Consider the following 27,457-nt stretch of genomic DNA (forward strand, 5'->3'; position numbering starts at 1 on the left):
ACACTTGAACTTTATACGTTCCTAAACATGCAAAACAATATTTATTAACAATAAACAAAACTAACATACTTAAAGCACTTAAGATCACATTGAAGAATGCCTAAAGTAGCTAGTATATGCTTTAATCAACTAAGAAAAAATTTGTAAATGTTCACTTAACTGTAACACTTAAATTCTAATTCTCAATCTTACGTAACCTTTGGTCTGAAATCAATAAATATCTCGTACTATTATTAAATTTATCAAAACACCCTTAGACTAAAATATCAAAATTTGACTCCATTATTTTGAAGTTTGTTCTTATATCTCCTATTAATGGATTCTACTCAAGCAGTAGAATCCAAAGACTCAAGAATTACTTGAATTTGACTTCGGGGTACCAAGTTATGCCTTGTTTACTATGTAGGCATACCAAGAGTAAAATAGTTTTTTTTTGATCTTTTGACCTATCATAGCTACATCTATGTCATCTCTACACCACTTCGTTACACCATGTCAACTTCGTATTAAATTCCGGATCCAAATCCACTCTGATTTCAAAATGGATCACTTAGTTTTTTAAATCAAAATTTCAATTGGGTCTTGGATCTGGTACACTCGATCCAAACCTATTTATGATGATTTGGCATATGCAAAGTATCTATGGTGGACATTCTTGGATTTTGGACTAAACTCTTCTAAGTCCACTTAGTTTCGAATCCACTTGGGTGTTCGTGATCCGACTTGAGTTTTGGGTCCAAATTAGGATCCAAACTTGGATCTAATTTGTAATAAAAAATTTGACGTCTTCGCTGTCTCGATTTTTCCACCGCACCCGATCATTCACGTGCACACATATCTTTATATACATCAAAAGTTTGATTTGTCTCAGTTTAGATTGAGTCGGTCTGACCCATATTGGGCCCGACTTTGGTCTTGACCAAATCAGTCCACAAATACAAACTAACTTGGTCTGCTAAACTAATTTAGAACTGACTTGGTCTGAATAGACCGAGATGGTTTGTCACAATATACAAACCCTAACTCGGCTTGTCGAAAAACACAGACCAGACTTAGTTCATCTAGACTGAGTCTGTCTGTCTAATAATCTAAACCTAACTCGGTCTGTTCAGACCGAGTCAGTCTGTTCAGACCGAGTCAGTCTGTCAATTAATCTATACTCAACTCGGTCTAAACAGACCGAGCCAGTCTATCAATTAACACAGATCTGTCTCGGTCTGCCCAAACCGAGTGGATCTGTTACCTAACCTAGATCTGACTCGATTTATCCAAACTGAGTTGGTCAGTCAGTCAATATAAACCCGACTCGGTCTGTCTGTCAATACAGACCCGCGTCAGTCTGTCATATATATATATATATATATATATATATATATATATATATATATATATATATATATATATATATATATATATATATATTGCGTTTGTCTTGGTTTGACATGCCCAAATTGTGACATCTCGATCTGTACCTGACACGTTTCGGTCAGGGTCGTGCCCAGACTGATGACCGACTTGGTCTTTAAAAACGCAGAACAAGTTTGCCATTCTGGGTATGCGACAATTCTGATAACCACACTATTGTCGGACTGCTGTAGTCCCCTGTAAGTAGGCCGGCACCACTGGCGATCGCCGATCACCGACGGTTCCAACCCCCTTCTTTTTAGTGTCGATAGCAAGGGAAAACCCCCTCTGATATCCCTTCTTCTTACAAAACGACAGAGACAGGATTCTTCTTATCCCTGCTACTCGCCAGCAACCAAAGGTTGCGAGCGACCTCTGCATTAAACGTAAAAAGGGAGAGAAAGAAACTCACCTAGTGGTCGGTGGTTGTGACACCTCTTCTTCTCCTTCTCCCATTCACTTTGCTTCTCTCTCTCTCTCTCTTAGTAGTCAAATGGGAAAGGGAATGAGCTCTCCCTATGGCTTTTATAGTCATGGGGAGTCGGTTAATCCCCCCATTATCGCCCTCTTTTAAAAAAATGGGGGGAACCATTCACCTACCCCCTTCCTTTCCCACGATCAAGTTCTTGGAAGAGGAAGAGGCGGAGGTTCCCCCTCCTCCCACAAACTCCCCACAATGGGGATGGTGTTAAAATAATCCAATGCGATTGGAGCGTCGAAACAACGATGAGAAACGACAAAAAGCAAATCAAGAAATCGAAACGAATGTGAAAATTTGGAGATTTAAGATAGAAGAATGGCGATCCCAATTATTTTTTTTTTGAATTTCGTTTGATTATTTAGATGGAAAAACTGCAATAGCTTTCAAAATGTTATCAGTATCAATGCGTACGTATTGGTCGATACTAAGCGTATCAGCATAAAATCGATACGCTTCACCCTGAATCGGCTATTTTTTAAATAAATGCAAAAATACTAAAAATAAATTACTATTATTATTTTAATGGTTTAACACATGTCAGGTTATGATTGACACATAATATTTTTTATTATTTTCTGGCCGATACAGAACAATTCACTTGAGTATCCCATACATCTGAATCGGTGGCCAAACGATTCAGGGCAGATACCGATACTGACAACATTAGGAGGTAGGAATTGCTTCAGCAAGTAAGGGTTATTTTTGTCATTTCACATTTGTGGTGCCATTTCTTTGAATCTGCGGTTTGAAAAGTTCCCACCTTGTCTTCTTGGTGGGTTTTTTTCTGTTGGAGCTCCGAACCCGACCCGACTCGATAGGGGCAATGTCACACAGACACGCCATGTTGGTCGCACATCCCTGGTGACAAGACCGGACACGATATGACGATTACTGATATATATATATATATATATATATATATATATATATATATATATATTTACAATTTTGAGCAGTTTTCAATAAAATTTCCATGAACAAGGCATTTTTATGAACTAAAAAATAAAAAATCTCTTTATTGATTAAAAGAATAATGTCTTCATGTCCTATTTTTTATTTCAAACTCGTGCACTTTACTTGCATCGCCTGTCGAGTCGTACATCTATCTTTGTGACATAAGGAAAACGTGTCAAAATCTGGAACAGATTCTAAACATAAACATTTGGTTCTTAATTCCAAAATATGAATAACAATGGTGGTTTGGAATTGGATGAACGGCATCTGTGGAAACCCCCGAGGCACTTCAAACCGGATCTACTTTAATCATATGGCATCTTTCATTATATGATGACAAAGATGGGCATGATAGTGTTTATGATATTGGTTTTATTTTGTAGTAGATATCACAATATTTTGAACATATTGTGATATTTTTAAGGGCTGAAACAAATTCTCACAATATGTTCACTGTCATTATAGAGTAGTTCAGGTGCAATCACATTGCACACTTTGAGTGTACTGGAGCAGTTGTTGAGCGTGGCAGCTGACAGACTGTATCCCAAAGATGGAGGGCATTCAAGCATACTTAATGTGCGCAATGTGATTGATTGCACCTGATCCACCCTAGATTAGTTCACCATGTAAATCTTTTTTTGGTATGAAAACCAAGCTCTTTGATCACTGTATATAGCTTTACCTAGCTGAACTTCTTGTAATCCAACATCCGACTTAAGTAGATATTTCCAGATCTGATTAATAATCAGATTTAGGTTCAGTATTGAGTTTTACATTTAAACCTGAACCCGAATCAGATTAAGTGTACATAACTGGTTTTAAGCTAGTCAGATCCAGATTTTGTTTTATCTGATTCCATCCAACTCCGAATCCAATTAGGTCGGACTCAGTATGGTAATGCATAAATCTGCCCCGAGTCTGATCTGTTTACATCCCTACAATAAGTGAGAATCCTGACTTTGTTAGGCCTCATGCTCTGCACTTGCTGCAGTCTGATACAACTTGGAGTGCATCGTGATATTGAGAGAACCAAAAAACAGCATTTCAGGTACTCCCGTGGAAACGCTTGTGTGCAACTTCAAGATGCCCAAAGGCCCTAAACAACACAGTGAGCTCAACCAGAAAGGTGTTCTACAAAGGCATCACATACCCTAGCTCTAAGCTAAACCCATGAACCATGGGCCTAGAACAAAGGTCCATAAGGATGTTATATACCTTGAACACAAAGAGAAAAGACTACCAGACCCAAGGGGTTTGGCGTAGCGAGATGGGGCCAAGTCTGCTTGAAGGGCAGTTTAGGTTCAAATCCCATGGACGCCACCCCCTGCTGCGTAAGCTCAAGCTTGGCAACTCCCTGGGGTTGACGGGTAAGCTCTCAGAGTTTTACGCTGACATGGACAGAGACCGTAGTTAGGCAGGCTGAGCCAGAGCGGCTAGGTCTCTGAACCTGAAGCGGTTTCGGCTTATCATATTCATAGACGATCATTTCCAGATCTGAAACAGCAAAGCTTTTAATGAACTTACCAACTGACAATCATCAACTTCCAATTTCTCATCAGCCTTGCCTTTGTCCAGAGGTAACACCGGTCATCGGAAACTTATGTCTAACATGGATACGGCTGTAGACACAGGGATACGGCCATCTTGGTGAAGTTTTTCACTACCAATAATACAGGAGTAAAAATGGAGTATCCATGTGACAGACCTCGTGAGAAAACCTTGTTTTATACTTGAGTTTAACATCAGCAAGAGTGCTCACAAAAAAGGAAGAGTGTTTGAGAAGGAATGACTGGAAACAAAGAAATACCAAAAAGAAGGGCCCAATAAATGTACATATCTTTAGTTCTGTGCAACCTTACACTAAAGTTTTCCACACATCACTCACAGAAACCATCTGGCTTCATGATCTTCCACTTCCCAAGAAGGCACTTTGCAGTCACATGACCTTTGAGAAATCACATTATGGTGCAGCGACTCCTCTCCTCGGCCGGTGGCGCAGCCTGTTGCTGATACCGATTTGACTCTGAGGGGTTGTACGTGAATTCTGCTGTGTCTAGGCCATACTGCAATGAAGCAAAAATGGGATGGTCAAACACCAACTTATGAAGATCTGATCAACCTAATATGGCTTGATCTGAGTCAAGAACCGCCTACAAAAAGCCAACAGAAATAGTCGAGAGTCGGACTTAAAGCATCAATGCAGTACCTTTTCTCTCATTCTATTGCTCCAAGCATCATTCCTACCAACACGCTGATCAGGGACACCAGGTACAGGCACTCCAGTTGCTGGTATAGCCTGTCTACCTATCAATGGTTGTCGGATTCCAGACCTCGGAGCGATATACTCATCATCACTGTCATAGTCTCCAGGTGGACTGTTTACTGCTCGGACCACAAGGGCTAAGAAGAATGTCAGAGCCTGCACCACAGGAAAATTTTAGATGAAGCAGTCTCTGCATATGCAGATATCAGCAATGTGCAAAGAACAAGTACAAAAATTAACAGAGTACACAGAGCGAATGTCTCATATGAACCTCAAATTAAATAGATGCCATTGCCCAATCAAGTTTTGAAAGTTGAATCAAGACCTTTTGATTAAGGCTGTAAAGTATATGTCTGCAAGCACTCATGCAGGTCCTCCATGTACATGACACACACGATGACTGAGCCACTCTGAGACTACTCCTTACCTCACCCTGGCAGAAAGAGAAAAGCGAAGAAACAAAAGCAGGGACGGAAGACCGCAAATGCTTTAATGTTTTGGGGCATCCCGACAATTATATACCTGTTAATCCGATGCCCACTACTACGGAAAAAAAGTTGGAACAATATGCAGGCAAGAAGCGCTGTATGCATTTACAAATGGCCTCCTGGAGCTCATCTGGCTCCTTATCCTTTTTCCCTTCTTTTTAAGGGAGGCACTTCTCCACATACACACACACAAGCACACAGGTGGGCATGTGTATGCATCCACACGGTAGCATTCTAATGCGCCACCAATGGGTAAACAAGCAGCTGCTTCCTCCTAACCTGAAGGAGCCACAAGTCATGCTTTGTTGAGCAACAAAAACTGGAAGTAGTTTGTCTTTCACAGAGAGAGAGAGGTACTATCTATGGCCCCAACTGAACCATTTGACTGCAAGGGAGGTTGGCCAGATGAACTCTCTCATGAGAGTACAGTTCAACTGCACAATTCAGATGGGCTATAGATGCTCTCTCTCTCTCTCTATACATATATATGTATATACATACCCACACCCACCCAAGCAAACAGGCAATGTCACACACACAAACATGAGGGCAATGAAACACTAATCCTTTTATTTAAAGGTAAGCAATTTTCATCCAATGGATGTTTGGCGTAAATATGGTTGAAATACCCAAAACCACATACGTTTTTTATTTTTTTATGACAGAAACCCACACCGAGAACCATGTCACTTAATGAGCCTGCCTCCCTGCAAGGTAAAACTCCGGATTGAAGACACGACCATCCAGCCTTACGTGACCCAACCATGATAAAGCGATGGCAGCCCCCATTCGCCAGTGGGATTCGATCCTGAGCCTTCAGCTTGACACAGGGCCCCGCTGACCACATGGGTAATCAATGTAGTGGTAAAACCAGACACATTCTGTTTGTGCATGTATCTGGTTATACACTTTTCTAATAATCATCAGATTAACAAAATGCTTTTCTCGTCTTTTCTGTTATTCAAAAACACCTTGGCAATAAATATTGTATCAATGCCATGCATGATAGTTTTGATCAATGTTGTAAGTGACGTACCACATCGTACAATACAGTACAATACATATCATTACTATGGAAAATAATGATATGATACACACTCGGATCGTGATACGAGTGTGTGTCGTATCTGTATCGTACAATACATGGTATATCATACTTCGACACACTTTAAAAATGGCCGAATCGTAATTTTTTCTTGTTGGGTTTTAAAGACCTCTTGAGAGTCGACTCCCTCATTTGTGTAGAGTCCATTAGAGGAGTATTCACGCACCCTAGGAGTCGCAAGAGCGATTTGGGGGATGATCCGTGCATAAGGAAGAGCGTTTTTGTAGTTTGCTCAAGTAAGAGTGCATTTTCACTATTTTTTCACTCAAGAAAGTAGGTTAAGGTAAAAAAAACCTTATTCTTTGCTTCTTATTGAGGTTTTTTTTGGAAAGATGACATCAGATGATCTGGAATGGCAATGGGGCACTTAAGTAATGAGTAGAAACTGATTTGAAAATTGAGTGCAACTATTACCATAATATTTTTTTAGGCGGTAGCTTTCGATTTATGCATCATTTAGCCGAGATAGATCTCAATGTTGCCCCTTGCATGTCAAGGAATTTGTCGGATGCCATGAAATGACAATGCCAGCAATTACCCAATAGTTTGAGAGCTAAGTCACACGGACTTAGCTAAAAGGTCGACGCACCGTGTCAACATGCTCCGACACGGGTGCGGCTTCGGACACGGTCAACTAAGTGTCAGAGTCGGTCAACGCACCGGGGCCGAGTCCATCCACAATTTGGACTCGGGGCGGGTCCGGATTCGGACCCGACCCGGATCCAAGACGGTATCGAGGTCGGATCTTATCATTGTTATATATATAGCCGTGTCCTCGTGTCCAAAATTTTTAAAATTGCTCCACACTCGTGTCGCACCCGTACCCGCACCCATGTGACATAGTTTGAGAGAAAAAAACCCAAGAAAAATAGATAGACATAAACGAGGTATGCACAACCCTTAGAAGACGAAAATAAACTCCCTACTTTTGATCCTATAACCCCTAGCATAACATTAGAAATAGGAAGTTCTGCAGCAAATGGAAAAAGTGTGGTTGGTGATAGTAGTAGTAGTGTCACAGACACAAAAAAAAGTAAGAGGAGAAAAATAAGAAAGGAGTTTTTCGAAAAGGAGGTAGAGCTACAGGCTCTATTAAGAGCTTTTTCCCTTGTGGGGCAATCCAACATTAGTATTGCTATGACTTCTCAAAATTTAGTCGAGTAGGCGAATATCGTAGTTGAGAGATGGTTCTATGATGCTTGCATTCCTTTTAATACAACAAATTTCTTTTATTTTTAGGTCATGACAGATATCATAATTAGTATCGGGTCTAGATATAAAATACCTTTATATCTTGATTTGAGAGAAACAAATTTAGATACTAATGTGAATGAAGTGAAAGCATATTGTGATGAAATGAGACAGTCATGGAAAGAAACTGGGTGCAGCTATCATGGCAAATGAGTGAACAGATAGAAAGTCAAGGACCTTGATAAATTTTCTTGTCTATTTCCCCAAAAGAAATATGTTTTTTAAGTCAATTGATTTGTCTGATATGCCCCAAGACAACAAATATATTGCTCAGAGTATTTTATCAGGTTGTGGAAGATGTTCAACTTCAAAAGATTGTTCAATTCATTACTGATAATGCAACAAATTATAGAGCAACAGGTAAAGAATTGGCAAAAAATTATGGGTCATTCTTTTGGACCCCGTGTGCAGTCCATTGCATAGACCTCATGCTTGAGAACATCGGCAACATGAATGAAATACAACACATTTGAATGTTGCCAAGAAGTTATTAAATTTATTTACAATCATGCATAAATTTTAATCATAATGAGAAAGTACACTAGTGTGTTGAGTTGATTCGTAGTGTAATTACTAGATTTGCTACAAATTTTTTGAAAATGCAAAATCTACTAAAGAATAGAACTACACTAAAAAAATGTTTTCATCAGATGAGTAAAATGCATATCCCCATGCACAAAAAGGAAAGCCAAGAAAAATTGTATATATTGTATTTAAAAGTGAATTATGGAATTCATAAGTGACGTTGAGAATAACTATACCTTGGGTGAAAGTACTTCGATTGGTTGACAATGAAGACATACCAACTATGGGTTATATTTATGAGGCCATGGATAAGACAAAAGAGGTCATTAAATATAATTTGAATAAAAAAAGTATACATGCCTATATAGAACATCATTGATCATAGGTGGACTAGGCAACTTTATCAACCTCTTCATGTTGCAACATATTATTTAAATCATGCATTTAGATATTCTCCTACATTTAAAATGCTCCGAAAAGTCAACAATGGACTTTTGGATTGCGTCGAAAGGTTGAACACTGATTATGGCATTCAAGGTCAAATTCATAAAGAAATAAAAATTTATGATAGTGCATTGTATGATATGGGGAGACCTGCAACAGTGTAAAACCGTGCCACAATGCATTAAGGTAATTTATTTTGTCTATTTTAATTTTAATTTTATATTGTTATTCAATTATAATGTTTTGTATGATTGTATTTTTTATTATCTTACTAATTTTTTATTTTTTTATTTTTTTTGAAACATGTAGTGGACTAGGTTTGAAAGTGATGTTCCAAATTTGAGAGCTTTTGTCATTCACATTCTTAACCAAATGTCTAGTGCAAGTGGATGGAGAGAAACTAAAGTGTTTTCAAGCAGATTCATACAAAAAGAAAAAAATAGACTGAACTACAAAAGGCTCAATGTCCTCATCTACATTCGCTACAGCTTATGGCTGAGGCAGAGGTATATAAAATTATAAAGTTTATTTGTCATTTTCATGTGTTTATTTAAAGTTATTTTTATATCATACAAATCCGAACTAGTTTTTATTTTTTCATGTGATCTTTTTAGGCAAATAGAAAAGTTATCATCAAGGAGGCACAAAGAGGAATTTAAAATCATTAGTTTGAAGATTTTTGATATATTGAATGCATGAATTCAAGAAAAAATAGACATTTTGAATGAATAGAACATTCAGTGGATCAACGTGGAAGGAACACAAGAGGTACATGATAAAGAGTCCACATATATTGGAGATAATGTAAGTGTCAAAGAAGTAAGAGGAGAAGAAGAAAAAGATAATGATGATTCAGGTTATATTTTTTAAAAACTTGCTTATTTAATAACACTTAAGTATTCATAATATTTTGTTTTTGTTTATGTAATATGAAAGTATGAATCTTGTGGCATGTTCTTAATTGCAAGATATTTAATATTTTGCATTGTTCGTGTGAGATAGTTGATATTTGATGATGTCTTATGCAACTCATAGACATAAATGCTTCGTATGTGATTCTATGGATGTATTTTGTGCAATCCATCTTTGTCTCATGTGTTATGTTTTTTAAGATTTTTTGCTATTTTTTTATTTTTCATGTTTTTATAGAATTTTTGAATGTTTTTTATTAAAAATTATAATTTTTATGATATGATAAAATTCGTATATTATTTTGGGCCCGACCGATACGGGTAATGATACGATACTTACAACCTTGGTTTTGATGCAAAAGGCATAAAGTTCATACAAGAAAAACATAATAAACATATATGGATTAAAAGAAACCTATATCTTTTATTCCATGAAACTTACACATATTTGGAAGATTAATAACTTCGAATATATGTGTTCAGATGATTAACACTAGATATACTAACTCAGGATTTGAGACACATGAGAATATCCAAGCTTCTTTATCTAGTTTCCTTTTACAAAATTTGGAGTCAAGACAATGTGGCACATCAATCACAATATTGAAATCTTTACAAAACATGGGGAAAAGGGAGCAAAATACCTCCAAAATAACAACTCCTAGAGCAACCCACTTGGCGATTTTCCAGTGTTCCTTTAGAAAATCATATATCATGTCAAAATCTCCAGTGCTGTCTGTTGGAATTTCCTATAAATGCAATGCAATGACATCAGTACATCTGCAGAAAAGAATGTATCATCTGAAAATACATATACAACACTCACATCTTTCCAGCTATGGTCAAAGAATATGAAAGCTGCAAGTCCAAGCTCTGCCAAGATCAATAGGAACACCAGTATAGAGTACTGTTTGTGTTAAGTACATTTCTCACTTGATAAAGAAAAAAATGGCTAGCAAACATCCATGGATGTCAATATATGATTTGAATTGCTAAAAACTACAAGCAACCATGACTGAACTTCATGTAAGTGCCTTTTCTTCTTTTTTTTCTTTATGTGTGTGTGCACATAATGAATGAAATCTCAGAAGTGCCTGGAATGCGCATACCTTAAACATGAATACAGCACTAGTGAACCACAACACCTCAAGTTTTATGATAGTCTGACAGAAACGTAATGCCCTTCATCTTGCAAAAAACTCGATGATTCACCAAACACCATGAAAAAAGCCACTACCTTCCATAAAACATTCTATAATCTTTTTCTGAATTTCATAACATCAAAAAATAGCTTTAAACAACCATGATCTGCAACTTTGAAAAACACACAAGAATTGTCTTCTTATGAACTGCATTACTGATTGCCTGACAGAAACATGAATGCACTTTATCTTGTAAAACCACTTAATGTTTCACCAAATTACACCATGATAAAATGCCACTATCTCCCAGAAGGCTTTATATACTCTTCTTCTGACAGATAGCAGAATATCAGAAGATAGCTTTAAATGTCCATGTTTTGCAACTTCGACATATATCATTTGAAAAAAAAACAAGATTTACAACTTGAAAAAATGTCATTTAAAAAGAAAAAGACAAGAATGACTTTTTCTTAATGCGATAAAAAGCAGTGTTCCTTTCATAATATGAGTCATGACTTTTTGACTTTATAAAATGAAAAGGACTGGTCATAATGTAAGAGTTGTGATCTAGACATGATAAATGTTATGAAAAATTGATTAGTAAAGTAGGATTAAAACTTGTAAAGATTCTAAAGAATAATACAATAGCTAGAGACTGAAGCAAATTAAGCAAGGAAGCAGGATACACAAGACAGGCAGCACCCACGCCTGGTTGCTATTCCAATACAGCCAAAGCAAGAAATGATAAACAGGATGACTCCGATGCCAACGAATAAATAAATAAACCTGCAAAAAATATAAATAGTGTACCATCAGTTTCTGCATTGAACCAAGTAGCCTGAATTTTTCATTGAAAACCTTACATGTTAACTGAAAAAATGAAATCTCTAGGCAACTGCAGAATGCAATCAAGTTATGAGGACACTGGAAGCTAGATCTCTAACAGGTTCCCTGTGGAATAGTAGAATATGAACCAAGCCTGAAGAACTGGATCAACCTACTGGCCTGAGTAGAACTTCAAAAGTAGTTGGCAGAGACTGCGATGATGCACGAGTCTCAACCTGGTCATGTAAAATTTATGCTTGACATCCATGTTGTCATTTCACTAGGTCAAGTTATAGCTACACTAACCAGGTGTTTTACGTGATCTATCACTTAGACTAAGACAAGAGAGCAGCCACGTGAATGTGCATGCACATCCCTCCATACTTGCCACATTCTTTTATTGCCAAAAGAAAAAAATAAAAACCGCACATTACCACATTGATTAGGTATGAGCCAATTGTTAAAATATATGTATACATGTATGTATATACCTATATATACACACATATATACATATATTGTTATTAGTATCATAATAGGTAAATGTCCTATAGAGGCATTTTAGTCATTTCACTTGTAATAAAAATGTTTATTAAAACAATTATTTTTCCTTTTATTCATTTATTTATTTTTTAGTTTTGTAATTTGTAGAGTCATTAGAGGCTCTATGGTAAAAAAGACCATAGTCGTTGGGAATCCCAATGGTCAGAAATATGACCGTTGGGAGCTCCCAACGACTCTATTGGGAGCTCTCAAGGGTCCCTCTTCTCTCCTCTGTATTGTATAAATAGGGGTGTGCTTCCCCCTATTCTTTAATGCTTTTGACTTAAGCATTTGTTCAATAAAGACTATTATGTTTTACCTTCTTGTGTTGCCCTTTGTTAGCTATTGCATTGTCCCATAGTGGACTTGTGCTTGTGCACATTGTGATTGTGATCTTGCAAGCCCTTAGTGGCATTGGTTTGTGCTTGTGCACTTTTGTGATTGTGATCTTGTAAGCCCTTAGTGGCATTGTTTTTACATTTTCCGCTATTTCATTATACCAATGAGTGTAGAACAAAGATTTGTTGGTATTTGCATGAATCAATTTGAAGGGCTTTAAACATCCAAAAGGTAACTCCAGGACAGACACCAAGATGCCAAAGTAAGTTGGATTCTAACTTCAATTTACATAAGTTCAACACATGACCTAATTTGCCTTGGAAAACACAGCACAATGGGTAACTAAGTAGGAAATGAATGTTCTGAGAAGAGGCTAAACTTTTCCATGTATCTTCTCTGCATCTTATCTAAGAAAGAAAAATGAGCTTTACAATTAAAATATAAACATATTAGAACCTTTTAAGTGCTAAGATATGATGGAAATACACATAAAAATTCAAACTGTTAAAAACATAAGGAACTATTCCCAGACATAAATTAATGCCTCACCTAGCTCTAAGGCATCTCAAATACGACCATCGATAACAGAAAATTTGGCAAAGCATTTGCACTAATTTTATCTAAAAACATCTAAGCAAGCCATTCTAAATGGATGCTAAGAATTCTAATGAATAAGATGACAGATTGCAGTTTCAAAAGAACAAGAATTATCTCATGTCTATAAAGTCATGAAAAAATAATGGATTGGTCAATGACACGAAGAATGGAAAAGTGATATTAAAAAATGGTATTTTGCCATTTCTTGTAATCCTCTTCATATTGTGCCTAAAAATTGACACTTGGTATCAAAAGCAGTGGGCGAATAAACAACCTGAGATAATACGTCCTTTAAGAGTGTACGATTGTTCCATCCAATTAGACCTTGCTCATGAATGGTCCACCCATCAAATGCAAGAGCAGCAATCCAAATCACATCTCTTGTTTTGTCACTGTTAGCTTCTTTACGAGTTACCAGCTTTTGTGGAACATTAGCAGAGCCATCCTGTGTCACACAGAGACAAACACGGGTAGGGGACACAACATGGAGATGGTTGGTAGTGTTACAACATGAGAGTCCCATAAAACTAGGACACAGGGAGATGGCCATACTTCCACGATGTTTCAGTTTATGCTCCTACCTATTATCTGGACATTACTTTGATGATCTTAATCTTCAGGAATGGCAGCAACATACCTTTTAGATATTTCCATCTTTATGCCAAAGAATCATGGGAACAATTTAATTGGCATCCTAAGGTGTTCCAAGAAAGAGAGATTGTATCAACATCCATGAATGGTAGATCATAGATAGAACTGCCAAATCAGAAACATTGTGGGGATTGCAACTCTCCATGGATGCCCATCTCTGGTACCTTTCATTCCATTTCTAGTTACTACACTAACAGGATCAGGACTCCTGCTTATTTTGACAGAAACAAAAACTATTCATCGTATATGGGATTTTCCCACTTGAATAACATCTTAAATGCAAACCCTTGAACAACAACTCAAAATCATCATGTTGTAAACAACAATGGTAACTGCAAATTGAAAATTGATATGTAATGTAATCAATAACTTTGGTGGTTGCCCAGGCCAACAAAATATGTACTATCATAACCAAAAGCCATGGAATATGCCAACAAAATTTGACCTGATTCAGCTAGTGAATTTACGACGACAAACAGCCCCACCAAAACCCATCAATCTCCTTCATTCTTAAAATAATTAGAGTCTCCCAAAATGCCAAAACACAAAAAAAATAATTGCAGCCAAAAATCCAAAACGCATACAATTACGGATATAATGCACCAAAAAGAGGAACGTCATAAATTGAAACAACTACTACGACCAACGACCGTCTCAATCCGTAAGATTAAAACAGAAACAAATCTAAAACCGAAAAGAACCAACGAATCAAAGCAAGAATCCACCCACCAAGCTTTCGGAAGTTTATCGAGGATGCTGGTTGAGAGCGAGACGCTCATTAGCAGCGGCCGACCGAGCGTTACTACCTCCGACCCCTCGCCCGCCACGAGATTCAAACCCGCGGTGCTCCTCTTCCATTCAACGAATAAGTAGATCCCGTATCCCACCATGGCCAACCCGGCCAGGGTGAGCAGGAAATTGAGAAGCTTCAGCAAGCATTCCCAGAACCCTCTGCACGCCATTCCTTGAGAAGATCACGATCCTCCCGAATCGTAAACTCTAAAAACCTTAAATCATGATCGCCGAGAGCTCCCCGGATATTAAGAACCCCAAATTCCTCAAAAACCTGCCAACCAGAAACATGAAAAAAATAAATAAAACCAAAATAACAACAATACCAAGGGGGAAGTAAAGAAGAGAAACACGATTTCGATTTTCACGGGAAATTTCAAGAAAATGTAAGATCGCGAGTGATTTCTACGACGAAAATACGGAAAATCATTCAAGAAAATAACGAGATAATTGAGGATTCGGGAAGTCCCAGACGATTGATTTCTGGATAATTGAATTTGAACGAAGAAAGCAATGAACTATCGATGACATTTTTATGCAAATCTAGGGTTTTCGATCGAGAAATTTTTACCTCCTTGGATTTCTAAGAGTTAGAACAGAGTCGAGACGGAGACGATGATGACGATGATGATGGGAGGGAGAGCGATGGAGGGATACGAATGCCATTTTTAAGTTCCTATCTGCTGTATATTTAGGCGGGCCAGCCAATCACCGTTCACCACGTGGGCGATAAAGTGGCGCGCACCGGAAACAAAGAAATCCGCGGGAACGCCAGCGTGGTCGGCTTGGCTTTCTCTCGGCTCGGCTGATACGGGTTTCCTGAAAACGAGTCGTTTGGATCTCTTAGCTCGGTTAATTCTAACCGGCCTTGAAGGGCTGGTAATTGAACCATCAACCGTGATGCTCGTAACTTGGCTCGGTAATGTCCATGTTTCGGCTTGTAAAAACTCCTGTATTTCAGCTCGATACGACCACATTACGTTAAATGAACCGGTTGAATCATGGTTCATTTGAGAACATGACCGATTCGTTAACATTTCTTGGTGTCTTTTGAGCGAGCTTTTCAATGCGTAATCGTGAATGAACTAATTTCCAATATAATTGAAGGAAACTAGTTCTTCTAGAGTATGCAATTAAGGATCGAAAAATACGACCAAATGGTGGCTTGAGTAAGTCATATAGGGTCCATTCATCGTGTGCTTGGTTCAGTCAAGTTTTAAGTTCGTTCCTTGGGTCATGGGGATCAGAGATTGAGCCCACTAGGCTTGGAAATTTACTTGGCCAGGCTCAAGCGAGTTGGCCGGGCTCAAGAAGGTTGCGAGACGATTCGATGAGCAGCTTTGTGGGTCGGAATTCAACATTAGTCAGCTCCATGAGCCAATCGAGCTCCTTCGAATATTCGACCATAAATGGTGGGGCCAAATGACGATTGCTGGCACGTACGATCGGATCGCGTGATACGATGGGCCCCACATCATCCTGAACATTGTGGGACCCATGGTGAGTTGTTGGCGACTTTCCTCTTTATTCGTACGTTCAACGAGTGGGGTCCATGGCCATGCTGTAAAGAAACTGCAATTTTCAGTGATTTACAAAAACCGATCCACTATGAATAATATTTACACAAACGATCTCCAAACTTTAATTAGACCAAAAAGTTTAGTGGTTATTTGAAAATTTCCTTTTTCATTACTAAGGTGCTACTTGATCCTAACACTCACACTCAAACGTCGGGCTGGTAAACGAGCCTAGCTTAGGCTGTTCGGTCTCGGCTCGGTAAGGGTACAAACCAGCTCGAGTTTGTTCGCAAGCCAAGCCAAACTCATTATGAGCCAAGCTTGGCGAGCTGATCACAAGTAGGCATGTTTTTTAAAAAAATATTTTTAAGCTTGATAATATATAAAATACATATAAAATGCATAATAAATATATGAAACCTATATTATATATACATATATATTATAATATATGCATAAATATATAAGTATATAATATGTAAAACAAACCTATATGAGCCTACCCAAGCTTGTCATGTTCGTGCTCCGCTCATGTAGGTCAGCTCAACTCTTCGAGCCATGCCAAACTGCTAGTCATGTTACCCAACCCTAATCACACCATCATTTAGCTAAATGAAATTACTAAAATGTTCTCACCATCGAGGTTAAGCACGCTGGCACGAGATTGCCATATCACGGGGCTCCGTGTGGTTGGTAGGAGCTGTCAGTTTACGTCTTCCTCCTGTGATAGGATGTTGCAGGTTCAAAATCCTAGTGGTACATTGAATAATGACTGATGGGTCTGCCAAACCTTGGCTTGCCTTTGAAAAAAAGAATCAATTTTATACCTTTCAGCTTTTTCTTTTTTCTTTTTTTTTTTTTGTTGCAAAGCTGAAAAAGAATGTGAGCATTTTTTTGGAAAAAGTTGAGCATGTTTTTTGTAAATGTCCGATAAATTGAGCAGCTTTTTCAATTTTACTTGTAATTTTTAAACCTAAAAGTTCGTTAGTGAAACGTAACGGAGTTCATGAACTTCAAAGTTCATTTCCCCTCCTCCATCCAAGCCTCTATCCTCTTTTCATGTCCTCTATCCCCTGTCCAAACAGGGCGAGGCGGGATGGGGCTCCGTTTTCCCATTGCCATCCCTAAAGAAGGATTAGGGATGCGGCGGGGCGGGGCGGGGCGGGGCGGGGCAAGGCGGGATCAGGATGGAAAAAAGCGTTACTCCATCCCTGCACGGGTTTTGATTTTAACCTTCATTCCTTCTTCCATCCCTGGTCCAAACGGGGCAAGGCAGGGCAGGGCCTGGTTTTCCCCGGGTCCAATGTCATTCCTACTACTCCAGTATCCTTCCTAGATAAATTCAAGTATCGACTTTTTCGATCACAAGAAAGGTGACCAAGTTCATGATTTTAAAAACCAGTTAGAAGTTCATAGTTTGTGAACTTGGTTAAAATAACTAGAGTTGTTAACAGTGTCTGATCGTTTGGTCTGACTTTATTGTGACCTAGACTTAGTTATAGCCCAGTTGCACCCAAGAGAGAGAAAATTTCCGATGTTGGAGTGGTCTAATAAATATTCCCAAATAATACGTATTATGTTATTCATTTTATTGTGCATTTGTGCTAATTTTAGTTGAATTTGTACGCATGCAGTGAGGTTAGAATAGGACAGCAAATGGGTTAGGTTTGGGTTGGGCATGTTTTTTTTTTTTTGGATTTATGACCCGAAGAAACCACACCTTGCACTAAGACCTGATCACGTCTCAGCCTGCCATACCTACGGTCGTCGTGCCAGCTGCGTAAAACTTTGAGGCTAGGACCTCTGCCCCGACCTATGCTATGCGTTTGCTTGCGCAGAGGGGCAACAGGGGTGTAGCAAAAAAAAATAAAAATTGTGTGATAGTCGGGGTTCCCCCGATTTTTTTTTTGAGATAAAATAAAAAATGGCTATAATTATTAATAAAAATCTATTTCATATGGACGAATCAAACTATTTGCTGCAGTCAGGGCTGGGCTAGGACTGGTCTGGGCTACAAAAATGGATAAAAATCTATTTCATATGGAATCAGGGCTGGGCTTTAAAAAAAAAAAATTTAACTGTTTCGGGAGGCAGGACTGGGCTACAGACCAGTCCTGCCCCCCCCCCCCCTACGCCTTTGATGATATCATGCTAAGTTTTCCCTCTAAAAAACAAAGGATATCATACTACTTATAGAACCCACAAACGTCATAGATGCATAGCGGATGACTGGTATGTGCTTAATTATAATATTTTTTTGTTAATTAACTACTACTCTCATTAAATTATTTTAAACAAAATCTGCCTTTTTGTTATGAAGTTTTGATGCAATGTGGGGCTACTGTTTTTTAGATTTTTAAACAAACCTGTTTAAGTAATTAAAATTGTAAATTCAATACAATCTATGTCACATATGTGCAGGTAGGGATGCACACGAGCCGAGCATGGGCTGTTCGAACTCGGTTCAGTTCAAAATCAGTTTGTCCAAGCTTGGCTTGAGCTCGGAGCCGAGCTTATAAGGCATTGTCCGAACTTGAGCCCAGCCGAGCTTAAACAAGATTTATTAAACAATTTTTTTGCAGAGGGGGGATTTGATCTCCCAACCTCTTTAAGGTTAACCAAGGGACCTATTATTAAGCCAAAACATATCTTTTGATTATTATTACTGAAAAAAATCTATATTTAACGAAAAAATGTAAAATTTAAACTGAACACCTTATTAATAAAGACTAACACCCTACCCATTACAGTAACAATGCAATTCTGAATTTTTTGCAAAGATATTATATATATATGAGGTTTTCAATGAACCGAGCCTTATCTATCGTTCAAGCTTGGCTTGATAGCTAGTCCGAACTTCAAACACTGGTTCAAGCTTGGCTCATTTACAAAGTGGACGATCCCCCCAAGTCGAGCCCAAGCCAGCTTGGTTCGGTGTGCATCCCTATGTGCAGGTGTGGATGTGGATAGGGGTGCAGGTGAGGAAGGTGCCACACAACAATTTCAAAAAACTTGGGTGTGAGGTACAGATACGTGTGTGCATTTATGCATTTATCTAAACGATATTAGATTAATCGGACTTGATTAAGGTTAATCCAATCTATTTTGGGACAGAAATATATATATCAGTGCCATTAACTTCACTTAATACAAAGAAAGCCATGTCTAAGTATGGCACCCACAAAAAGTAATGCCTAATGAATAATATGGTATCATCGATAGGACTCATGAAAGAGAGAGAGAGAGCTCTGCAATGCCAGCTCAGAATTTAACAGGTACTTAATACAAAGAAACCCATGTCTAGCACCCACAAAAAGTAATGCCTAATGAATAATATGGTATCATCGATAGGACTCATGAGAGAGAGAGAGAGATGCAATGCCAGCTCAGAATTTAACAGGTACTTTAGACAGAGAAAGCCATGTCTAAGTATGGCACCCACAAAAAGTAATGCCTAATGAATACTATGGTATCATCGATAGGACTCATGAGAGAGAGAGAGAGAGAGAGCTATGCAATGCCAGCTCAGAATTTAACAGGTACTTTATACAGAGAAAGCCATGTCTAAGTATGGCACCCACAAAAAGTAATGCCTAATGAATAGTATGGTATCATCGATAGGACTCATGAGAGAGAGAGAGAGAACTATGCAATGCCAGCTCAGAATTTAACAGGTACTTTATACAGAGAAAGCCATGTCTAAGTATGGCACCCACAAAAAGTAATGCTTAATGAATAATATGGTATCATCGATAGGACTCATGAGAGAGAGAGAGAGAGAGAGAGAGAGAGAGAGAGAGAGAGAGAGAGAGAGAGAGAGCTATGCAATGCCAGCTCAGAATTTAACAGGTAATGGTTGTCCTCTTTGAACGTCCGGTGCACCACCCATTAAAACCAATCTCATATTATTGTTTGTGCATGTTTGGAAAAGCATAGGCGTCAGGAACCGCATGATCTTTTGTCAAAAGAAAGGATATGACCACTGCATGCAACTGTAAAAAGACGACAATTATGATTACTTCATTTTTAGTGTACCCTTGTGAGCATTCCTTCTCATTTCAGCAATTGCATTCATATGTTTACGAGGGATGCCACAAGTCATGGAAAGGCGACCAAGATCATGAACTCCAAATACTTTTACATGGTGCAAAGCAATTTTGATTCCTTACTTTTGAAGTAAATTAAGCAAGTAGATTTATAAGCATATAGTAAAGCAAGTCATTTGAGCCTATTTAGCCAAGCTTATTAGTTGGCTTTAATCATCCTCTGATCTCCTTCCTCCTTTCTGTTATCTCTTTCCTCCTTAAAATACAATAAAATAAATTATAAATAAACCAAAAAACCCAAATTTTAAGAAAAAAACTATAAAATTAAAAAAAATCTTAATTCAAACCCTAACCAAAGAAAACAAAATCTCTAATCAAATACAAGAAAAGCCTTAATCAAATTAACTATAAAAAATATCAATTAAAATCTCTAATCAATAAAAAAAAACTCCAATTAATCAAATTAACTACAAAAAGCCTTAATGTGCCACAGCCAATCACATGACAACATTTTAGTGGGGCCTGCATTCATTCTGTTGCTATGGGGCCTGTGGGAAGTTGTCATGTGATCAGCTCAAGACCCTTAGGGGGAGGCGTGGGGATCTCTAGCAGAGGAACATATACTTTGGTTGATAACGAGGACGAAGTTGCTGTGTATTCTATGAGCAATGGTGATGACGGTGCAGTCCTTGAACTCTTGCCAGATGATATCCTGAATCACACCGTCTGTTGCAGTGTCGACGGAAGCCGTGGTCTCGTCCATAACAAGAACCCTGCTCCTCTTCAATAGGTCCCTCCCAAGGAACACCAACTGACGCTGCCCCACACTCCAATTCTCTCTCAATTCCCACCACTGTACATGAAAAATAAACAGGTTTTCAGTTTTTTGTTTTATGAAAGAAAATCCTCATCGAGAACCAGATCACTTAACATGACCATCCAAGTAGGGATCCTATTGAGTTTGAAAAATACAGAAATATCAAAGACAAAACCTTGGTTTTTAATAAGAAAAACTTGCTTCGTTCCCAGGCTCAAGTCCCCTCGCCCACCCCGGGGAGTACATGACTCACCTTTGGCTTCCCAGCAATTAGGAATACCCACTTGTGGTTTTCCAACCCTTACTATTGTCTTTCAACTTGGTGACATTTACCAGTTGCACCATCCAAATGAGTGGAGCCCTTTGGGAAAGGGAAACCTTTTGGTGCTCCTTGAAAGGGAAATCATGCTTATATTCTAAATCCTAAATATTATAAAAGCAGAAGCAAAGCAAAGCAGGTTATATGTTCCCCCCCCCCCCCGAACAGGGCAGTTAGCTACATCTCATGATCGGGGTCCCAAAGAGCACCACGTATGTAAGCATGTGCGTCTCGTATCCCCATGTTTGTCAGCATTAATTAGCGTTGGAGTTTGATAAGATTGCAAAGACTTAAGTACCCTCTCCTCCATTGGTGCAAAAAAAATGACGGTTCTTGAAAAGGAGTGGTTGTAAAGACTTAAGTGCCCCGAAGATGATTATTTAAGACCCAGTCTCTGCACTGCAGGATTATCCGAGAAAGAAATCTCCCCTGGAGGAGGCCATGAACATCAACCCTCTCACTCTCTCTCTCCCTTCTATTTCTGCTTCTGTGCACATCCATTAGAAGATCATACATTGCTCCATCAAGCACCGACTGACCTATACATTGACTCTTGTGAAGCCTGATTCAGAGTTTTTACCCTTACAGGAGGAGGGTTTGGGGGCTCCTCCCAGCGTGGGTATCATCATTCAACTAAATGAGTTGTAGATCCTGATTCAGAGTTTTTACCCTTACAAGAGAGGGGTAAAACCTCATCTCACTCTCTCTCCCTTCTCTCTCTACTTCTGTGCACATCCAACAAACGATCCAATATTTCTCCATCAAACACCGACTGACCTGCACACTAACTGTAGCATCGTTCAACTTGATGAGTTGTGAAACCTGATTTAGAGTTTTTGCCCTTACAGGAGGGGGGTTTGGGGGCTCCTCCCAGCGTGGGTAGCATCATTCAACTTGAAGAGTTGTGGAGTCTGATTCAAAGTTTTTATCCATTCATATTTTAAGGCATTAGATCTCATTTTTGAACATCCACGCATGTGCAGTTTGCTTTCATCATGTTCAGTTGCTTTCTAGATTATACTTTGAATTCTTGTGCATTTTAGATCTATCGATTTGTATGTAACCAGAGCTCATTTTAACTTGAATTTTTTACTGCAACTTCATGCATATGTCTTCATGCACTCCACCAAAAATCAGATCATTCTAAGTTTGTTTGACCCACTTTAAAAATCGAGATTCAAAACCTGTTATTTTGCACCGTCAGAATTTTAGCAGAATCAGGACCAACTTGCGGAAGTGATTTCTCCCTAACCAGAGATGATCTTTCTGATCCGTAAAAAGGGTTGTTTTCTAAATTGAATCTAGTTTGTTCATACCAAATTTCAGCGATTTCTATGGTGTTTTCGTACCAGTTTCGGGTCAAAAACCATAACCCTGTCACCCTGTGTCATTTTAATGACTCAGATTTTGATCCATTTTGTTTGAATTTTATTTTCCTAATGAAAGATCATTTTTCAATTCTGTAAAACGGGTTCTCTTTTTTTATGTGTCTAGTTCATCCATGTAAATTTATAGAATTTTTCATGGTCAATTACTATTTTATTTTGATTAAATACCAGAACCTTATATCCAGATTTTATAAATGTTCTGATTTTGGCCCCCATATCATGACTGTTGTAGCACTTCTTCAACAAATCGTTATTTGATTGGTAATATTCTTTAGCAAATTATTGTTATGGTTTTTTTGAGTCTCTACTATGATTTGTAGTATTTTTGGGTCTCCAACGAGCCTTACAATGATTTATAGTGTTGTTCAATCTTTTAACTATGATTTATAGTGCTTTGGGGTCTCCAACGAGCCCCACAACGATTTGTAGTGTTTTTCGGTCTTTTAACTATGATTTATAGTGTTTTCGGGTCTCTAACGAGACCCACAATGATTTATAGTGTTGTTGGACCTCGCTATAGCGATTTTTAGTGTTTCTCGCTAAACACTACAACGATTTGTGATACAAATCACTATCTGAATCAGAACCAACTTGTCAGGGTCATATCTCCCTAACCAGAGATCGGATTTCAAATCCATAAAAAATGGTGTCTTCGTTATGAAGTCTAGTTTATTCTTGTAAATTTTCAGTGATTTCTATGGTCATTTGATACCCCATTTGGATCTAAAATCAGACCCCTATCAGTCTGCCTTATTTGAGTGACATAGGTTTTTATTTCATTTTGTAAGAGTCATATCTCCCCAACGGAAGATCATTTTTCAAATCCGTAAAAAGGGTTTTCTTCCTCTATGTGTCTAGTTTATATCTAGGAAGTTTTATAACTTTTTATGCTCATTTGATATTTCGAACCTGTTAAAAACCGAGATATGTTATAAAATATTATAAAACTTAAAAAGTTTAAAACTTCCTCTATGTGTCTCGATTTTTAACAGATTCGAAATAACAAATTAGCATAAAAAGTTATAAAACTTTCCAGATATAAACTAGACACATAGAGAAAGATAACCCTTTTTACGGATTTGCAAAATGATCTTCCGTTGGGGAGATATGACTCTTACAAAATGAAATAAAAACTTATGTCACTCAAATAAGACAGACTGATAGGGGTCTGGTTTTAGATCCAAATGAGGTAACAAATGACCATAGAAATGGCTGAAAATTTACAGGAATAAACTAGACTTCATAACGAAGACACCACTTTTTACGGATTTGAAATCCAATCTCTGGTTAGGGAGATATGACCCTGACAATTTGGTCTTGATTCGGATAGCGATTTGTATCACAAATCGCTGTAGTGTTTAGCGAGAAACACTACAAATCGCTTAACACTACAGCGATTTGTGATACAAATCGCTATTCGAATAAGGACCAACTTGTCAGGGCCATATCTCACTAACCAGATATTGGATTTTAAATCCGTAAAAAGTGGTATCTTTGTTATGAAGTCTAGTTTATTCCTGTAAATTTTCAACGATTTCTATAGTCATTTGATACCCCATTTGGATCTAAAACCAGACCCCTATCAGTCTGTCTTATTTGAGTGACATAGGTTTTTATTTCATTTTGTAAGAGTCATATCTCTCTAACGGAAGATCATTTTCCAAATCCGTAAAAAGGGTTTTCTTCCTCTATGTATCTAGTTTATATCTAGAAAGTTTTATAACTTTTTATGCTCATTTGATATTTCAAACCTGTTAAAAATCGAGACACATAGAGGAAGTTTCAAACTTTTTAAGTTTTATAATATTTTATAACATGTCTCGGTTTTTAACAGGTTCGAAATATCAAATGAGCATAAAAAGTTATAAAACTTTCCAAATATAAACTAGACACATAGAGGAAGAAAACCCTTTTTACGGATTTGAAAAATGATCTTCCGTTAGGGAGATATGACTCTTACAAAATGAAATAAAAACCTATGTCACTCAAATAAGGCAGACTGATAGGGGTCTAGTTTTAGATCCAAATGGGGTATCAAATGACCATAGAAATCGCTGAAAATTTACAGGAATAAACTAGACTTCATAACAAAGACACCATTTTTTACGGATTTGAAATCCGATCTTTGGTTAGGGAGATATGACCCTGACAAGTTGGTCCTGATTCGGATAGCGATTTGTATCACAAATCGCTGTAGTGTTTAGCGAGAAACACTACAAATCGCTATAGCGAGGTCCAACAACACTATAAATTACTGTGGGTCTCGTTAGAGACCCGAAAACACTATAAATCATAGTTAAAAGATCGAAAAACACTACAAATTGTTGTGGGGCTCGTTGGAGACCCCAAAGCACTATAAATCATAGTTTAAAGATTGAACAACACTATAAATCATTGTGAGGCTCGTTGGAGACCCAAAAATACTACAAATCATAGTAGAGACTCATTAGAGACTCAAAAAAACCATAACAATAATTTGCTAAAGAATATTGCCAATCAAATAACGATTTGTTGAAGAAGTGCTACAGCAGTCATGATATGGGGGCCAAAATCAGAACATTTATAAAATCTGGATATAAGGTTCTGGTATTTAATCAAAATAAAATAGTAATTGACCATGAAAAATTCTGGAAATTTACAGGGATGAACTAGACACATAAACGAAGAGAACCCGTTTTACAGAATTGAAAAATGATCTTTTATTAGGAAAATAAAATTCAAACAAAATGGATCAAAATCTGAGCCGTTAAAATGACACAGGGTGACAGGGTTATGGTTTTTGACCCGAAACTGGTACGAAAACACCATAGAAATCACTGAAATTTGGTATGAACAAACTAGATTCAATTTAGAAAATAACCCTTTTTACGGATCGGAAAGATCATCTCTGGTTAGGGAGAAATCACTTCCGCAAGTTGGTCCTGATTCTGCTAAAATTCTGACGGTGCAAAATAACAGGTTTTGAATCTCGATTTTTAAAGTGAGTCAAACAAACTCAGAATGATCTGATTTTTGGTGGAGAGCATAAAGACATATGCATGAAGTTGCAGTAAAAATTTCAGATTAAAATGAGCTCTGGTTACATACAAATCAATAGATCTAAAATGCACAAGAATTCAAAGTATAATCTAGAAAGCAACTGAACATGATGAAAGCAAACTGCACATGCGTGGATGTTCAAACATGAGATCTAATGCCTTAAAATATGAATGGGTAAAAACTTTGAATCAGACTCCACAACTCTTCAAGTTGAATGATGCTACCCGCGTTGGGAGGAGCGCCCAAACCCCTCTCCTATAAGGGTAAAAACTCTGAATCAGGATCTACAACTCATTTAGTTGAATGATGCTACCCACGCTGGGATGAACCCCCGGACCCCCTCCTGTAAGGGCAAAAACTCTAAATCAGGCACATAAGTAGAGAGCGAAGGGAGAGAGAGTGAGAGGGTTGGTGTTCATGGCCTTCTCCAGGAGGAACCCTTTACCTCCCTTGGTTTCTTCTCTAGAGAGAGAGAGAGGGTTTTACAGTGTTTTACGAAGAAGGAAGAAGAAGAAGATGACGATGGAGCAATGTAGGATCGTCTTTTGGATGTGCACAGAAGTAGAGAGAGAAGAGAGAGAGAGTGAGAGGGTTGATGTTCATGGCCTTCTCCAGGAAGAACTCTTTGTTTCCCTTGATTTCTTCTCTAGAGAGAGAGAGGGTTTTACAGTGTTTTACGGAGAAAGAAGAAGAAGACATGTTTGTCCTTTTTTTGAACAGAAAAAGAAGAAGACTTTGAAGAGTCAACATCATCCTCGACTTTCTGGATGGAGGACATGTTTGTCCTTTTTTTGAACTGTTTGTTTTTTCTTTTTTGAATGAAGGGCATTTTTGTCATTTTCTCAAACCATCACTTTATGAGAAGAATAGCAAGAAAGGGTACTTAAGTCTTTGCAACAACACCAGAGTCCGATGCAAAGTTATGTCAACATACACGGGAATACGAGCCCCATGTGCTTGTATACGTGGTGCTCATTCAAAGCCCCGAACACAGACGTGGGATTCAGTGAATCATCGGGGGCGAACATACACCACCCTCTCAAAGCAAAGGTATCAAGTCTTAAAAATTAGATGCTTTATAACTCTTTTTTTTATTAACATTCTTGTCAAGTGAGTTGATAACGTAATTTAAAAAATTTATATGAGCATATTTGTATAGAGTTCACATAAAAAAAATGAAGCATTGCTTACATAGTACATTGCAAATTTTTTTAAGCATTAATGAGTTACTGTTTATAACCCTCTATTTCTTTGCACACCTGCAACGACTATAAAATGAAGAATATCTCTCTCTCTCTCTCTCCCCCCACTTTTTAATAGACATAAAAGGAGGAAACTTTCTCTCTCTCTCTCTCTAAAACATCTTTCTCTCCCTTTTATTAACTATAAATAAAACTATTTTATAACTTTTTAAAATTATCACTATATTTATGTTTCTTTTTATTTTTACTTTTAATCTTGATAGATATACGATGTAAACTTTTTTTTACCATTTATCTTATAGAGCCTAACCATAAAAGCAGGCCAATTATCTAGTTAACATAAAGAGATATTGCTACAGATCTTCACATGTACAATGTAATTTAAAAAAACATTTTTCATAATCTCAAAAATTG

At 37.7% G+C, this 27,457-nt stretch overlaps 1 protein-coding gene across 1 annotated transcript; it reads right to left on the bottom strand.

Moving 5' to 3' along the window:
• Positions 1-4,547: 4,547 nt before the first annotated feature.
• Positions 4,548-15,366, bottom strand: LOC149819206 (tobamovirus multiplication protein 2A-like). Its single transcript, XM_089984977.1, has 7 exons — positions 15,287-15,366; positions 14,653-14,989; positions 11,655-11,754; positions 10,653-10,733; positions 10,471-10,575; positions 5,046-5,258; positions 4,548-4,902 (listed from the first exon to the last, which is right to left on the bottom strand). The coding sequence occupies exons 2-7, from the start codon at positions 14,883-14,885 to the stop codon at positions 4,795-4,797; spliced, it is 840 nt and encodes a 279-aa protein (XP_089841103.1). The 5' UTR covers positions 14,886-14,989; positions 15,287-15,366; the 3' UTR covers positions 4,548-4,794.
• Positions 15,367-27,457: the final 12,091 nt, after the last annotated feature.

Source organism: Nuphar pumila, chromosome 13, assembly GCF_984573655.1.
Source record: "Nuphar pumila chromosome 13, dmNupPumi1.hap1.1, whole genome shotgun sequence".
Classification (NCBI taxonomy): domain Eukaryota; kingdom Viridiplantae; phylum Streptophyta; class Magnoliopsida; order Nymphaeales; family Nymphaeaceae; genus Nuphar; species Nuphar pumila.

Excerpts from the sequence above, each read along its gene's own strand:
- LOC149819206 (XM_089984977.1), bottom strand. The coding sequence starts at position 14,885 with ATGGCGTGCAGAGGGTTCTGGGAATGCTTGCTGAAGCTTCTCAATTTC. Across the intron at positions 11,755-14,652 it reads GATAAACTTCCGAAAGCTTG|GTTTATTTATTTATTCGTTG; the intron begins GTGGGTGGATTC and ends TATTTTTTGCAG. Across the intron at positions 10,734-11,654 it reads GTGGGTGCTGCCTGTCTTGT|TACTCTATACTGGTGTTCCT; the intron begins GTATCCTGCTTC and ends TAACACAAACAG.